Source organism: Puntigrus tetrazona, chromosome 15, assembly GCF_018831695.1.
Source record: "Puntigrus tetrazona isolate hp1 chromosome 15, ASM1883169v1, whole genome shotgun sequence".
Lineage (NCBI taxonomy): Eukaryota > Metazoa > Chordata > Actinopteri > Cypriniformes > Cyprinidae > Puntigrus > Puntigrus tetrazona.
This window is the reverse complement of record NC_056713.1, coordinates 6247825-6248843: the sequence shown is the minus strand read 5'-3', so window position 1 is coordinate 6248843 and position 1019 is coordinate 6247825. Positions and strand designations below refer to the sequence as shown.

At 40.3% G+C, this 1019-nt stretch overlaps 1 protein-coding gene across 1 annotated transcript in view; it reads left to right on the top strand.

The window, feature by feature from the left end:
* Positions 1-1019, top strand: part of LOC122359410 (ATP-binding cassette sub-family G member 1-like) — a 12635-nt gene that overhangs the window by 6712 nt on the left and 4904 nt on the right. The window contains exons 9-10 of the mRNA XM_043259705.1: positions 473-621; positions 834-935. Coding sequence (XP_043115640.1) covers positions 473-621; positions 834-935 — 251 coding nt within the window. The remainder of the gene's footprint in view (positions 1-472; positions 622-833; positions 936-1019) is intronic.

Sequence of the window (1019 nt, the reverse complement as noted above, 5' to 3'; positions counted from 1 at the left end):
GGACTCAACTGTCCCACCTATCACAACCCCGCAGACTTCAGTAAGAAATAACACTCTCACACACAACATCTTTCAAAGAAAATTCAAAGACTTGTAAATCACTTAAATAAATTAGTAGTATTATGCATTTTGTGAAAAAGCAATTCAAAACAGTAGTACTGTGAAATTTGGTGAAAAAATTGCATTTATTGGTGTGATATCCAAGCTGGATTTTCTGTACCATTACTCCAGTCTTCAGTGTCACGTGGTCTTTCAGAAATCATTCTAATATGCTGATGTGCTGCTCAAGAAGCATTGCTTATTTATAAGCAGCTGTGCTGCCAGTTTTACCAGTTCACTCACAACTGCAAAACACGATATATACACTATACACAAATAAATAATATAGTGAGAATAATAGAGAGAGTGAAACTAATCCATTCTACATTTTCAGTGCAGGTGTCTTTTTGAGTGTTTTTATTGATTTCTGCAGTAATGGAGGTGGCCTCTGGTGAATACGGGGACCAGACGGCTCGGCTGGTGAAGGCCGTTCAGGAGTGCAAGTGTGAGAAAGACTACAAAAGCGAAATGAACGGTAACGGGATTCATAATCCCTTCCTGTGGCACAGACCTTCCGATGAGGTATGTACTGTATGTAGCCTTTGTATAACGTGAAGTGTACCTTTAGGGGTACAGCAGCTTGTCACTGGGGCAATAACTTCAAAGAGTTATTAATACACATTACTACTGTACTAATATGCACCGTTTAGGCACGAAGATTCAGCGACAAGCCGCTGTACCCCAGTTTCTTTTTTTACCATCAATAAATGCAATAATTGCACCTGCTTCTTTAGGACTCCTCATCGTCAGAGGGTTGCCACAGTTTTTCTGCCAGCTGCCTGACGCAGTTTTGCATCCTTTTCAGGAGGACTTTTCTCAGCATCATGAGAGATTCGGTAAGCAGCATTGCCACCCTGTGGGGAAGTTCAGGAACACACAAATCAACAATAACAGACATATAGTAATATAACTCTTTTGGT